General features: G+C 39.9%; 1 protein-coding gene across 1 annotated transcript in view; it reads left to right on the top strand.

The window, feature by feature from the left end:
- The first annotated feature begins 11185 nt into the window (after positions 1–11185).
- Positions 11186–14665, top strand: part of robo1 (roundabout, axon guidance receptor, homolog 1 (Drosophila)) — a 200482-nt gene continuing 197002 nt past the window's right edge. The window contains exon 1 of the mRNA XM_038692247.1: positions 11186–11288. Coding sequence (XP_038548175.1) covers positions 11201–11288 — 88 coding nt within the window. The 5' untranslated portion in view covers positions 11186–11200. The remainder of the gene's footprint in view (positions 11289–14665) is intronic.

The raw sequence follows: 14665 nt of genomic DNA on the forward strand, positions 1-14665 counted from the left end.
ATTTCAGTGTGTGTGCCAGCATGTGTGTGTGGACTACCCGCTCTTGAGACGAAGCGACTCATGGTCACGAGGGCAACATCTCAGGAGGCTGTGTTCTTCTCTTTCTGATTTATACCCAGATCCTGACAACAAATTAACGTGGGTGCTTTTATTTCAGATACACCCCGCCCATTAATAACAAAGCTGTCTCTGTAGCCTGCAATACTGTAATGACCAGCTTTATGTAAATGCAGCTTCTTGGAGCATGTGAGGGCTCCAATTCTACGAAGTGTGAAAGTCCTTTGCAATACAATGAATATTCAGCTCAGTATTCCCTCTGTTTGCCTGCCACAGTCAAGATAAATACAGGGGGACCAATCTGAAAATGCCCTTTTTGTAAGCTTTCTGTAAACAAACACCAAGGCGGAGCTGTGTGCATGACAGGCTCTGTAATTGCCAATTTAACTTGGCTGGTACAGTAATATCAATACGTGCCACAAAGACAGGAAGGATTGGAAGAGGGAAATATATATTTTGGCAAAAGAACAAGAGTGTTCAGGAGTATGAAGAAGGCTACCTTGAGCACAATCACATATGAAGATCCCAGAATCCCAGAAGAACACAGAAGAAGTTTTAGCTCACTTTGACCCTCAGTTTTAATTGGCTGAGGGAAAGCGAGGCTGTGATCCCTGCCTGTCAATGTGTGAATACTCTAATTAAGTAGAACCTTGAAGCATTGTAATCTCTGGATTTTGGGGTATCATAATGTATTAACTTTAATTAAGCTTGTGAGCCATGCAAGCTAATTAGATGAATGTGCTTATTTGTAATCTGGATAATATGAATACATTTTACACAAGCTCAAATCAGTCAGTCTTGTTAATTACAGTGTGTGTGATAGCTCTAATTGGTGATTGTGTGTCTGCCTGTAGATGATACACTATAGCTGCTGCTCCTATCTGTGCGCCCGGCTTAGGCTTAATGTGATGAAATCCTCATGGAGAGATGATGTGCTCTGCTGAAGGCTGACAGTCCCGAGGAGAAGGGCTCACCATGTCAGAGGCGTGTTGAACCACGTACATGTTCAGGACCGCTGCTCCTGTCTGTCAGCACAGCGACGGTACAAACCCAGTGTGTCCTCATTATCTTATCTATGAGTTTTTTTCTTTCTTTCCTTCTCTGTGTGGTGATCTTTGCTGCAACTGTTTATCTCAGTACATTCTTCATGTCTCATAACACATATTTGATCTTTGTCTGCTGTTTGCTGGAGCATGAAAGTCTACCACTATGAGTTGTCAGGGCCAGTGGTCTGAATGTTGCAAAGGGAAGGAAGAACTGCACCAATTTCACAGCATTAATTTAAACAGTATCTCCTGCCATTTTGGACTTAAGGGGTAAGATTAAAAGTAAAATTCCTTCACTTTTACTCCTTCTGGCAAGATATTTATCAAGTTTCCAATGACTTAAACTTGACAATCACAGAGCTCCTCAGGTCTCTTAAGTAGGTGAAAGGGGTATTCCAGTGGTTAAGTATTGCACTTGCATAAAGTTGGTGTACTCACAGCAGTCAGATCAAAGGCATTATGGGAAAATTCAAAGTAGCAGAGGGTGAGATACTGTATCTTGACTGTTTGACTGCTTCAAAAGCTTCTACCCTACCCTCAACTCTGTTGCACCTTCCATAACAACCCGTTGTCACTCCAGACTCCTCGCATATGGACACAGGGTCAAGACCCATTGGCGTCAGTTTATAACACACTGGGGATCCCTATACCGTCAATGGGGGAAGCCCTGTAGCGTCAGTTTTTGATGGTAAAAGTAGGTATATGATAAATAATACAAAAGACGGAGTAAGGAGGTGGTTGGGGTGGATGGGGAGTCAGAACCCCGACTTTAAACCAGGAGACTGGTGTTCGTGTCACGTGTGAAACAAAAAGTTTACATTAAATACACAAGTTACAGAAATTGCGTAAGTCACGCAAGTGACATTAGTTAACTTACGTGTTAACTGACGTACGTAGTTATTTTAACCCAAACCATGATCTTTTCCTAACCAAGTAGTTTTTTTGCGTAAACCTAACCAAGTACTTATTGTGACTAAACCTAACCAATTTGCAACGTTTCACAACTTTAATAACGTGCCGTTTCAAAATGGCGATGTTTCGCAACGTTAAAAAGGGCGTTAAAAAGCAACGCCAAAGGGCCTTGATCAACCGTCAATATGTGACAAGTCGGGAGTGAGAATGTGTTGTCCTACAAATTAAATGACTAAAACAGTCAATCACTTAGGACAAAAAGAAAGTTTTATGATGTGACAACACTATGGTTTGGTCAGGTTTATGAAAAGATCATTGCTTGGGTTAGAATTACTACTTTGTTAAGGTTAGGGGACCTTTGTTGTCATGGTTGTGATAATAAGCACGTGCTTAAGGTTGGAGAACCATCAGCATTTTCACTTGGAACAGTAGTTTCTGGTGGCCAATGTTTTATTAACCCAACCATCCACCTTGACCTCCTCCAAACACGGACTGTGTTGCTCTATAATAAGTTCACCTGACTTCATCCTTAGCTGCAGTCATAATTACTTTGGCCACTAGAGGGCTTTGTCACATATTGTTTTGTGGCACTTGCTGAAGTATCATGCTGTCATTCTTCTTGGAGGGAAGGTCTCCTTTCATTAGATCTTCCCCACCCCTAGTTTGTTAAAAATGTTAATGTCTCTGAACCCTAGCCAGATGACCCTGGTAAGATGTTTAATTCAGAATATGGTAGCTTTAACCTACCAAACCTAAACTTAAACACACATTTGATGGGATGTTATAGGCCACATTTCTGCATTTATCAGAACTGCCAACAACCAATATAAATCTAGCATTGATTTATGCCTGGAATTCACTGGGCATGAATGTATAACATTGTGTCTGCGACCCAGTGGCTTCATACCACGCAGGGAGTGTTTCAGAAGCGGAGCGTTTTGCCTGCCTGATTATGTTGACTTGCTCAGATTTAGTTGATTTGGTAATTTTCCTTGATTGTTGTGCTTCTACTATGGTTAAGTGGGCTACATAGTTAATTTTTTTTTTTTTTATCAGTTTTGATTGTATTAATTGTTGATATATGATCGGGTGTTTTATTTAGAAAGTTGACCAGATTCTCTATGCCGTTTCTGTGTCTGACTTGCCTGGATCGATATGCTCTGGGCAGCTTGATGCAGTTTCCGTCAAAAGCGCTGCTTCTGAAACGCGCTGCAGTGCATCTGGTAGAATCACAAGCATTGTCTACAATGGCTGCTATTACCTTCAGCGGCCATGTCACAGCTGGAATGTGGTGGAATCCAGCCTTTAGTTTCCAATCACTTAGCACTTTCCTTATTATAAAATAAGTTCTACTCATTATAAATATACTTAATGTAAATATGAGCCCAGAGTAGTATTGCAAAAAAATTGCTTTACAATGATTGAATGTATTAAAGTAGTATAGATTGTCTTGTGTTGTATAGTTGAAAATTGAGCAAATTATATTTTATTTTACTTCTTTTGGCAGAATTAGCTGTCTTACATCATACTGCTTACATCAAATGATACAATATAATTCACTAAGCAGGCAATAAGAGGTATGTCAGATCTTACACAAGCAAGTGACTGTACTGTGGAAGAAACATTAGGAGGAAAATGTGCCTGTGGCCCAATTTGAAATAGAAGCCTGCAGTCATGTTGTCTTCTGTGTGTCTGTGTGTTTCTACATTCTGTTTATTCAGCTTGAGGCATTCTCTGACAGCTGTGCTGAAATGAGCTCCTCAAAGTTAGAAATAGGCTCTTGTGAAGTAAAAAAACAGCCTTACACAACCACCGGTGTGACACATCTCACAACACACAGGACTGGGGAACTGCCAGCTGCAATCAAACATCACATTGAATAGATGAACAAGCAAAACAAGCAGTTACTATGATCTGTACACAGACTGTAAATGCAGCAGATGCCCAGACGTTATATTTTGTCAGATAAGCCTCTGAGGAAGCCTTACCTATTTATAAGTTATTACAGGGAGTAGGTTGAAATTCATAAGGGCATATGGGAGGCAGAAGTAGATTGCCAGCCACTGTCACTTACAGTGAATGAAACCTCTGCTACTCCTGTCCTCCAGAAAGTGCATCTGAAACACACTATTAACTTTCCCATTGCTGATGTCACTTTTTATTGCACCATGGTTTCAGGTCCTCCCGAGTTGGCAGACTCTGCTGCGCTGCTTCCCAAAGCCAGATAGATGCTTATGTCAGAGCACAGAAATACAGCAATGATGGAGATATTATTCTGAAGATTTAATTTGCCAGAGTGGGTTGGTAAAGTGCAGCCTCATGGTGATTAATGCAAAAAGGCTGCTGTGCTGTGCTTGGTGAAAATCATCCTGTGTCTAGCTTCTGTTTGGAAAATCTATGAGTTTTTATGAACACACATCTTTAGCTGTGTATTGCGACAAAATGCTAATTTAAAAACAGTTATTACATTTGTATGTTGAAGAAGTCAGCGTTGACCCTGGGTTATAATCTATTTCAATTTGTCTTGAAACGAAATATGAGGTAAGTACAATGGTTAGCCTGCCTAAGTCAACTTTTGATCAGTTCTATCTCTTTTCAAAATGATATCCCCACAGTATGTTTCTGTGCCTGCTATATGGTGACTGTGACCGATTTTTAAAACCCCAGTAAGTTATGAGAGAAAATATCTACAAGCTCATATTCCTCCAGCTGATAGTGTAGGTGAGATTGAGTAATGAGTTTATAGGATGACGATGTTCATCAATTAGAGCTACGCACCCAGACATATTGATTTTTGTCAGATAATTTAGTTAATGGTGATTCATTCATTGCAACTATTAATAATGAGATATTATTAATGACAAGAGTTCTGTGATTGTACCTTGAGGACTTAAACCAGCCATCAAGGAACCGGGCGTTGCTTTGCATATGGCAGAGGGTACAACGTGTTCTGCTTTTGTTCGGGGGCACAATAGTGAGTGGCATTTGAACATGTGCTGGCTGCATTGTGCACGGGCAACAATTAACATTGCATAATCTACCTGCTTACAAAGCAACTTTTGTAATTAGAGTTATGATTGCAGCAGGATAATGACAGCGATTCTACAGCAGATAATGACTGTGCTCTTGGCAGTTGCCGCATTGTTTGTTCTGCAGACTTCTGACATATGGGACACTAAAAGACAACAGCCAGGCTGACCGCCTTTGTTCCCACTCAGGCAGACCCAAACACAGCAGACAAATTACGCTGTAGGCTGCCCAAATGATGCAGACCCAGGGAAAATGGTTCAGACACATGAGAATGGGACCATAATGTAAAATTCTCAGCTATGTGGAAGCTCAGCGCCTGAGCTCAAACACTGAACCTATAGCTGCGTAGTGCTCTCTAACTGCAGTAATACTGTTTCATAGGGAGGCATTTCTGTCTATTGAGCCCTTCATGCTACTCCTAGAGCATATCCATTACATTATACATTACAGCTAAGAAATGTAACACAAAACATGAGAAGCATTCTGGTTTCAATAATGAAGCCCACCATTCATAAACTCAGGTCGCTCAAATGGAGTGACAGTTTGGTTGGTATGTAATACATTCCTGTTTTCTTGACAATAGAACACAAATGTCTGTTATTGTATATTGGGATAGCTTATTTGTATGTTTAAATATGTCTATGTAGTATATCAAATAGAAGCTGTATGTTTGTATGGTAATACTACTTCAAAAAAATTGAAAAATTGAAGAACCATCCATCTGTCTCATGAAAAAATGGACCAGTCCTTTAAAGAGATGGCAGAGCATTTATTCAAATAAATTAAGAGTTGTCAGAGATGGCATCTTGGTAGGAGGCACTTAGGCCTGTGGCGTCCATAGCTGTGCAGTCAGTGGGGACAGGTCCATAGTGCAGACTGTGGACTAATCCATCACCGCCAGCGAGGGGGCTGGGGGCCAAGCGCTTGGCTTCTCCCTCCAGGAAATAATCAGCTTTTAATTTATCACAGATCACATTCATGAGAAGACGGATCGCTGTGGGGAGGCCCTGTGTGACCAGGCCCATCTCCCCAGTCACTTTGGAGTGCTTTCTGCTATTCTAATTTATTCTAATTTTGGTTTTTCTCATATCTCTATCATTTTGCCAGTTTGGGATGAAGAGACCCTTTACCTCTATTAAATTATTGCAATTTTAACATATATCCCAGAATATAAAACTTCTAGGCCACACTAAACAGTTTCTGAAATAGTTCCTACCATTACAAACATCTCTAGTGACCAGCCAACACTGCATGACATACAGTGGCAATGAACAAAAAGTGGGACACTGAAACAGGGTCTTAACCTGTGGAATGGATGGAGCATATGCTATTATGTAAGTCAACTGCAGGGAGTCCTAATGGCTTCAGATTTGTTTCTGGTCCCTGTGTGTTGCCACAGCCTGTACCGTGGCCCCCACAGGAGAGTAGATGATTAGTATCTCAACTTGGAGGAGCACAAGAGATGTGATGTACGTTAAGGGGGAAGCAGTTCAGCCACATGTCGTCCACCCTCCCAACCGATCACTTTACAGATCCCAGGCAGGTTAATCCTTTTATTGTAAGGAAGTGAGGGGGCATAATGTACTGTGAATGTGAGATGCTTAATCCAGTGTAGGCATTTTTATGAGGAAGGAGCAGCCATGGTGACATAGAGAACAGAGTGCTTGAGAGGCACAGGAGCCTTCCATCGAAACATGACGCTGACATAGCAAAACAACACACACTTAAGGAGATTTGCATGTGTGTATATGCATCAAGACAAACTCCCTTTTTTCTGTTCAGTTCAGTTCTTTGTAGTATTATTTCTACTGCTCTCCTATCCACATGTGTGACTACGGACCAGCCCACTGCAGTCACTTATACCAGTTAATAGGTTTAATCTCAGCATAGTTATAACATGAGTGCATCACTCAATAAAAATTTGTTACATGACGCACACTAGTTCTTCATAATGATTGGTTGTTGTAAATATTTACACCTGCTAACTGTCTCTGCTAGCACTCTCTCTCCAGTGCTAAAAGCGCTAACTCTCTTAGCTTGTTGCAAATGTTCATTTGTGTTACCTTGGATTTAGTGAAGAGTGACGGGTGGTGCTCCCGTAGATGGGTCGTATTGCCGTCTTATTTTTCAATTGGGGAAATTTTCAGGGGTTCCACTCTTTCGGCAGTCCTACACACAGGTGACTGCTGCTCGCACCAACCAGAGGGCGAGGGGCCATGTTACACTCTACAATATACACAACATGCGGGACTGACGAGACATAAAAAAACAGCTGAAACTGCAGTAACAGTATAATGGAAATTTTTTGTGGATTTGAAACCTTGAATTTTACATACCGCTGGATACCTTGAAACTGGTAACCACGCTTATACAGTATGCACACAATAAAACAAAGTCATACATGTATTTATAAAGGATTGTCAGGTAAATGTAATGTTTGGACCCCTAAAACTAACCTAGTTACAAAGATTTCAATTATAGCAAACACGTTACTAAGGTCTTTACTAGATAAGACATTTAGAGAAGTTTTAAGAGTGCAACCCAATTTAGTAAATCACTAATTTAAAATTTGCCAGTTAACAACACTACTCACTAAGAACACTGGGAGGACTACTCACAAACCTACTGAAGAAATGTTTTTACAAATAGCTACAACCCAGTCCTTGTCCTGGAATTGTTTATTAAATGGATATTTGCCATGAGATGAACACATTTGCTATGACCTGCACCCAACGATTCATCCAATAGTGTGTAATCCCTATGCTTTCACTTTTTTGTCTGATTCCTCCACTGCCGCACCGGCTACTATACATGTGTTTTACAAGACTCTTATATAAACATAGAGGTATACATTGATGAGTCTCTGAACTCTGGAAAGTCTAAAACTTTGTTGTTGAGACTGGGTTTAAATTGCACAGTACTCTTGACTTTCTTGTGGGTGGATGAATACTAGCAGTGCAGAAAATATGTAACATTGGTTATAAAGAACCTGAAAAGATGTGACTTTCTTCTTATTCAGCAAAGAAAGGTACAGTACAACTTAAAAAATAAACCTCTCTTTAGAATAGTTATACAGGCAGGGGCACTTCCAGGTGTGCCCAGCTATGTTGAGAAGAAAAGCAGAATAGCAGTTAAAACACAGATTAAATGATTGAATTAAAGGAAAGGTTTGGATTATTTCAAGTATGTCTAAAAAATACTCACATGTGTTGAGAGAGAATATTAGACACTGTAATTGTCTCCACACTGTCCATGAAGCGATTCCTTTTTAATGCGACTAGATTGTCAGAAACAAGGGACATGTCTCAGCAAATTAAATACTCAGCGGTCTTCTTTATAGGTACACTTGTAATATAATGCAGTCCAGTACAACACCAATACTAACTATGACATCAGTGCTCAAACATAATTTAATAAACACCTCTAAGACAGTGTCAATAAACCAGAACATTGTGGGCATCATAAACATAGACTTCATGGCAAAACAGTTTTATTGATTCAATTAGATTGTGCAGGTGTACTTAATAAAGTGGCCACTTTGTATAAATACTGTTTAGTATGTTTGGGCTCACTGTATTTGTTTTCCTGTCCTTATTGCTCAATCCCCATATTTTTGCATCCTACAGTGCTCTGCCTTACTTCTGGGTTGTCAACCTAAGAATGCACAGTGTGCCTCGGAAGCACAAAAGCAGAAGATAAAAGAGAAACAGATTGAGCAGTGAGTAGAGGTCCCAGTCAGATGTAATATGAAGTTCATTCTTATTCTCAGAGACCTCCAGCTAGCTTCCCCTTAAGTTACCTCCAAATCCTCCTTTTAAACATTTCGAGTCTTGTCCTGGTTCAAGGATACTGCACATGAGCATTGCATCTCATTAGTATGTCAGGAAACTTCTAGCATTGCAAGTTGAATAAAAAAGTTATGTTTGTTGATCCATGGTAACAATGATATGTTATCCACAATTGTCTAATCTCTGTTGAGTTTAACTGCTTGGGTCATGTGGAAGAGTCACACTGAGAAGCTTTGAGGTTTTGAATGACATCGCCGTGGTTTAGTAGGCATCCAAAAATCAATTTGTGGGCAGTGACTGTTCTGCTGATGGTTCCAGTCTTTTGTGGGAGTTGGTCACTGAGCCAGCAGCAAAGCTTCTTGTCACTGCCTGATTAATTGGCTTCCATCCATTCAGCAGTCAGTGAGTCAGATAAAGAGAGACAATAAGGGCCTTTCATTCCTCTCTGACTGAATTGGTGGTGAACGCAGAGGAAGCCACTGAAACAAGTCTTGTAAGACATGTTCATTCCCTTTGATGGAAGTGGGCTTAATAATGAATACAGAGAAATAGTCATTGATTGAATTGTGATGCATCTTTACATGTGGTTTCTAGAGGGGATGGATCAAATAAATCTTCCTTTATCTCCAATCTATCTATTCATTAATCAAATCAAACAGGGTGATGAGTTGAATTACGAATCCTGCTCTCCATCGCTGTTTGCTTCTGGGTTGATTAGGCTGACTCAATGCCATGTATCCCACATTCCCAAACCAAAGACACCTGGCGGCCACTTGTCACACCCATCTCCAGACTGGTAATTGGGTATTTATCACATTGCCTGTTTATCTGACACAATTATCAAGAAAAATGGAGGAATATAGTCTGCTACTCCTCCAGGATACAGGTAGCTACTGGTTTAGGTGGCCAGACAGAGGGAAAGCGCTGGAATCTTTCAATCTAACCACAGGGACTTCTTTATCAGACATTTAGCCGGAAAATATACTTTTCATTATCACATGCAAATTGTACAATTGTGCAAATAGAACACATCATTCTTTGGCTCTGCTGTGACACTGGAGGACTGGAAGGTGATGATAACACACTCTGCAACAATGAACTCCTCATGGTTGAGATCTGACAGACAGCCGTTAAAGAGGCTCTTCTAATTCTGAGGACAAGAAATGCATATAAAGGGCTGCAAGAGTGTCCAGTGAGTACCTGAAGATAAGATTGGAGTGAAAGCAAATTTGTATGCTGGTGCCTTCTTTCTCTTGCAAACCTCTTACAGAAAGGACAGCAAGACAGACAGGAAGAAAAGGATGGAATCAACGAAGGAGCTGCCAAAAAAAAGTGGCAAATAGTTGATCCATGCATGAAATAAGAGGACATAAAATGTTTGGAAGAATTAAAGGGACATTTACTACATGCTTGGATGGAGAAAATAGTACTGTTGTAGGAAACATGTGATATACAGAGCATTGGTAGCTTTGCTAAGTGAGCATTTACCCTCCTTTTCATTATCCCACACATTAACCTTTTTACTGTGGAGGGGCGATGTTAAATGGTCTTCATCGTCTCAAAAGATGCAAGGCTTGAAGAGACTCAGTCACTACTGTAGTGCCTTGGAATTTATGATAAAGCAAGTCCATCATATTTTAGCTGAAGCATATCCAATTCAAGGAGTATGTCACGCCTGGGAAAAGGGGCTGTGAAGAGAAAATCATAGTGCATAGCAGTGCAGAGAGGGAAGAGAGAGAGATACAGAGAAAGACCAGGAGAAGGAGCAGCCGAGGCTGCCTGGCCTGCTAGATGTAATCAAACAAGGGTGAACAGGTTGTTCCACAGATGGCTGATCCGAAGAATCCTCAGATTTATTTCCAGCTACAGACGGTCCCTGTCACTATGCACAGGTGATGTCAGCACAGCAGCATTGTCTCGCACACACCACTAAACTCTGACGCTTTTGTCTACACCTGTCTGAAATCGCTTTGACACAGAGGCATTTGGTATGTGTCTGTGTGTGTGTGTGTTTTTGTGTGAACAAAAGGAAATACGGAGTTTAGCAACAGAGAAAGTACTATTACAAGTTAATGGATCTCAATAGAAAACTGTTGGTCCTTTGTCATGAAAGTTGCTTTGTATTCATTAATGCTTTAAAAAATATCAATATGTTTTGTGTTCATACTGTTGCAGTAATTGTTGTTTTCTCCTGCATTCTGGAAATTTATTGCAATTTGTACAATAAATTGATAATCCATTATTGTTTTTTCTTTGTGCAACCAAGTGAAGAGAGGGCTATCCCAGCAACACGGCAACTTTTTAAATCTTATTTTTATCTATTTCTCCAGATTGACGCCTAGTGATGCCAGGACAGTGAGCATCATAATGCGTGGCATGTGGTCGGGGGCCACGCCCCTCTTTGTAATGGTTTTGCTCAGGCTGGCCCAGGGCCAAGAGGTTCCTTTAGTCTCAGGTAAGACATCAAATTTCTCTGCACTGGCATGTCTTCTCATCAGTAATGAAAACTTCATGTTCTAGCTCCATCATCATGGTTTGTCAGTGTGTCTGTCAGTCTGTGTGATTGTCTGACTATAATGTGCTTGACACCTTTGTCCTAAAGCTTTAATGACTTATTATTGCCATATAACTGTATACCTTATAGTTTGAGGCAGTCATTTGGCACCAGACTTGCAACATTATTTTTTATATAAAATCTTATATTAGACAATTCACTCAGGAAACATCTAAGCAGTTGTCTAGCTGCACCGTTATACAATACAATGGGTAAAACAGATCCCTCTCCAGGGTGTACCTGCTTTTCAACCAGTGCATGCTGAGATAGGCTCCAGGCTATCCTGATAAAAATAGTAGAGAAAGAGTAGAGTACATTTGGGACATTTGTTACTAAGTAAAAATGAGTATGAAACTTTTTCAGATTGTGAAAATCGACTGTGAGCCCTCTGTGGCCTGAACACACTGACGGCAATCATGACAGTTTAGAAGCTCTCTGCTGGGTTATTATGAACTCCACCAGATGTGCAGAAATGCACAAAAAATTATGTCTTTTTTCCTTTCCTAAGCACTTTTCCTTGATCTTGATTGTGAATGTGAAGCATAGATGTAAATGTGAAGGAGAATCAGAAGAATTTAGGAAAAGGCAAGTGGCACTATGAAACTCTGAGTGAACTTCCAATCTGCTTAATGATAGGAAATGCTACAACTTTATACTTGAAAATATATGGTATCTGGTGGTCAAGTGTTTTGGAACAGGTTTGACCGAGGGATCTTGTTTGTGTCAAAATATCACAAGTTCACAATGAAATTTAGATCTTCCTTAAAGTAAGGAACGGGGAACAGTTGTTTTAGAGATAGAGATACAATGAAAGAAACGTAGTTCCTCAAGTACTCAACTTTTGCAATTTAGCCTGTAGTGAACAGTCCATATTGATCCTTGATCATAGTAATGCATCTTATGCTTCATCTAAGATTTACAAGACTTTTAGTTTTCATAATGTTGTAGATTTGAATTATATTAGATTATGCACTGCCCAAGAGGAATATGTCCATGTGTTCTGTTATCTAGGTAGAAATGTGTGGTAAATTGTGTGCATTTAAAACATTATATATATTTTTATATACTTTACTTTTGCCCGATAAAGTTATTTTTTCTTGATTAATGTTATAGTAGTATAATAGTTCTTTTAAAGATTTAGATGTGTTGTTTTTATGTGGCTCAGTTAGACCTTTGAAGAAATGTGTTTCAAGAAGTTTTGTCTCTGATGTAAGGCCTGAGTCATGCTACTGAAATGTCTCCCTGGCGGAGATAAGAGATTTACCTATATGCTTTTATTGTCACCACAACTGACATCGTCATTTCAGTCACAACACTTAGATCTCTCTCCTTTTCCATGCAGTCGTGCTTAGCAGAGCATTTCAAACTTGCTGCTCTCGGTTATCTACTAATCCTTAAATTCATTCTATTGTCTTCCATTTCTCATTCATTTTCTTTAACCATGTTCATGCCACCAGCTTCTTTCTCCCTGTAATTTCCTTCACCAACACGATCTAGGAAGGAATTTACTTGTCAAGCAGAGGGCAATGTGTGGCTCCCTGTCCTCTGATTTAATGGTGTATGTGTGTATCTGCACGCATGTGTGTGTACAGGTGAGGGATCATTACCTTGGCTAAAATGCTTTCAATCACACTGTTGGAGCAGGATCTCTGACTGGCCGCTAGAGCTATATTAGGAATGAATTCAGTTTGTGATGAAGGGACACTCTGCTCTGATGGCGTGTAATAAGTGAGTGTAATAATCATCTTATATCTATTGCACGCTACTCACATTCTGCTGTAGTTATAGCTGAAAAGATACAAGGTGATACCCACAAAAAGTTTAAGTGCAGAATGACGTATCTGTAAGTCTACTGGATTAGGGGACAAATATTTGAAAATATATCTTGTTTCTTTATGCCTCAAGCAAGGTGTTGAGCTTCAGTGACAATTCACCCAAACCAGAGAGAGATGTCAGATCTAAGCAATGAATTGTACTTTCTGCAAATGTGTCAGCAGAGTAAAGAAACTGTTATAAATATCTAGATGTGGGAAAGTCGAATTCCGCTGGGACCATGTGTCTTCCTTCCATAGACTCTCAATGAGAGAGAAATGTCTTGGTATTACTTTGATTTTTATTTCTTGTGTACTTGCAGACTGACAGCTCTTTTAACTTCCTTGCCTAAAGTAAATACTGGCAGTTCCCTGCCCCCTTAGGTATTTTCATCCTCTGGGTTTTGTAAGGTACTTTGTTAGCCCTCTCAGGTCAATGGGTAATGGGCTAGTATCCTGTATACATTGTCTCACTTTGGCAAACATTTGAGATGATGGAAATACATCAGCTCATTATGCTAGGAATTATATTCATGTTGGACTTTTATGCACTTTATAATGTACACTCAGTGCCAGTGCAAGAAGTAGTGTGCCCTATTTACAGGGATGTGGGGAGGTCAGAGTTGTGTAGTACATCTGACTTTTATGCAGGAGATCGTCTTATACGTCTTAATCATAGTTTATTTGCACTAACCACAAACATTTCCTAACCTTAACCATGCCATAGCTGCCATGTGCATATTGTGAAAAGCAAAGAATTTTTAAAACATTGTCACTGAATTTAATCATTGGTTTTGCAGAACCATCCAATATTGACGCTCTTGTTTGGTGAGATTCTGGTGGGAGTAACACCATTGTGTGTATAAAGATGTTTTTTTGTGTTTTTTTTTACCATAAATAACTTAACAATTACAGGAGATACAACCCTTTTCGTGTCACAACTTTCCAAGGTATACAGTAACAGTTTGGGAGTTGCATGCCATCCTCTAACTCTGTTAGAGAGACCTGATTGAACCTCCAACTACAGTATACTGTGATTTTTTGTCCTATATCCAGTACATGCTTATCCGGTTGTATGTTCCTATCTTTGAGCTTTGCTGTATGTGGTTTGGCATATTAGAAGGAGGGACATGTAGGCAAAGTGGCTGCTGTTTATTTCTGCAGGCAAGCATATTCAGTTATTTCTTTCTCTTTATGCTGCATTCTCGACTGGTGTCATCTGCTCAGCTAAGCATGCCACATGTGCAGTATATTTAACCATGTATGGGTTTACTATATAAAGATAATAAAGTGGCTCTCTGCTCACTGTAATTTACCTGGTGATTGGTTTTCTTGTGTGAAATATCATTAATTTCCCATTATGCTGTGCCAGCCTCAGTGCAACAGGTTCCTCAGATTTTTCAAGTTGGGGGTGGGTAGATACAGTCATACGAAATGCCTTTTCTTTTCAGTTTAATGTAAACTTTC

The sequence above is a fragment of the Micropterus salmoides genome, unplaced genomic scaffold (assembly GCF_014851395.1).
Source record: "Micropterus salmoides isolate LMB-PRFRI ecotype aquatic unplaced genomic scaffold, ASM1485139v1 Ms_hic_scaffold_3, whole genome shotgun sequence".
Lineage (NCBI taxonomy): Eukaryota > Metazoa > Chordata > Actinopteri > Centrarchiformes > Centrarchidae > Micropterus > Micropterus salmoides.